General features: G+C 48.8%; 1 protein-coding gene across 3 annotated transcripts in view; it reads right to left on the bottom strand.

The window, feature by feature from the left end:
* Nucleotides 1–1,468, bottom strand: part of LOC108755494 — a 15,744-nt gene that overhangs the window by 8,447 nt on the left and 5,829 nt on the right. For all 3 annotated transcript variants that reach the window (XR_001939772.1, XR_001939771.1, XM_018498526.1), the window contains exon 2: nucleotides 205–413. Coding sequence is in view for 1 of the 3 variants with exons in the window: in XM_018498526.1 (XP_018354028.1) it covers nucleotides 205–413 (209 nt within the window). In the remaining 2 variants the exon portion in view is untranslated. The remainder of the gene's footprint in view (nucleotides 1–204; nucleotides 414–1,468) is intronic.

Here is a 1,468-nt window from a genome sequence, read left to right as displayed (position 1 = left end):
TCTCTCTCTCTCTCTCTCTCTCTCTCTCTCTTCCCCCCTTCTCTCTCTCTCTCTCTCTCTCTTCTTGACACCCGCTTTTTTTCTCAGCGCGATCCCACCGGGGTACGGACGGATCTCGAGATTTTGCGATGGCTCGCGGGACACCGAAGGTTGTAAGCTCGTCCGTCACTTCGGATTGGAGATGGGGGACGAAAGCAAACTTACCTTCACCGTCAGGTTTCCGATGGGGAAAGTCTTGACGGGCGGACTCTCGTTCGGAGCATAGCGATAAAACTCTCGACCCCCTTTGTACCACTTGACGGCGTACAATGGGTCGCCCTCGGTGTCGTACCAACATTTCAGCGTCGCCGAGTCGCCCTTCCTCACGGCCGTCGGTATCTGGATGCGCACTCCCCGCAGACCCGAACAGATTCCTGAGAAAGAGAGAAGGAACGGATGAGGGATTCGAATGAAAATTATATACTTTATTCCACGTGCCGCCTACGCCGCCGGGCGTATCCTATTATTGTGCACTCGCGTTTGTCGCGCTGAAACGGCGTTCCCCGGCATGCTCCAGCTCACGTTGTCGCGCTTATCGGGACGGATGATCTTGCTGAAGTTATTAGGGCACGCGCAGGACGCAGAGTACCCCCGCGCGTATATGAATCCGAATCTCGACTCATGCCCCCGAGGGAAAAGAGGAAATGAAAGCCGAAGGTGAATTTCTGCCGTGTCATGTCATGAGAGGCGGCCGAATATCGCGATGCGTACCTCATCGATTACATTCGCGGACAGTGTTTCCCAAATAGGAAAAGTGACGGCCGACGGCTTTCGCCGCTCGCGTCTGGGAGGGTAAGCTGAAATAAAGGCGCTACGTCACATTATATTCTGTAACTATCGATTTGAAAGTCCCAGAAGTAGATGGTCTACTTCGATTTCGTATTCCGTATGGCCCGCTCTCTCTCTCTCTCTCTCTCTCTCTTTCGTGACTTCAATCTTCCATTAAATGTTATCTCGATATGATACGCATGAGAATAATAATTTGTCATTGTAATTATTCGACCTTCGTATAAAAACATTCGTATTCGTTCTTCATCGCTTTATCGCTACTAAATATAATACTACATATACACTGCTATAATCCACGCACGGCAGAGCGAAAAAAAAGCGATAAAAGATATATTATTACGTTAATTAAAAATTATATTTCCTCTGACCTTTCTCTATCGTAAGGAAGTCTCATCTTTTAATTATATCAAATGATCTTCTGTGCCACGAGGGCTTGGGAACCGCTGAGCTTCGCAGACAGCCAAGGCTGATTATCGGAGTGACATCGTCATTACGCGGAAATCCTCGTAATGAAAGGAACCGCGAATATAATATAGCTCGCGAGAAATAGTTTCTTATAATAACGGCGGCGCGCATAACGCACTCAACTCGATCTCATCTGCGGATTCGAAATTATTCGGCGAATCCCACGTCGGCCGCC

This window comes from Trachymyrmex septentrionalis, unplaced genomic scaffold, assembly GCF_001594115.1.
Source record: "Trachymyrmex septentrionalis isolate Tsep2-gDNA-1 unplaced genomic scaffold, Tsep1.0 scaffold87, whole genome shotgun sequence".
Lineage (NCBI taxonomy): Eukaryota > Metazoa > Arthropoda > Insecta > Hymenoptera > Formicidae > Trachymyrmex > Trachymyrmex septentrionalis.
Note: the sequence above shows the minus strand (reverse complement) of the source record. Positions and strands in the feature narration are given on the sequence as shown.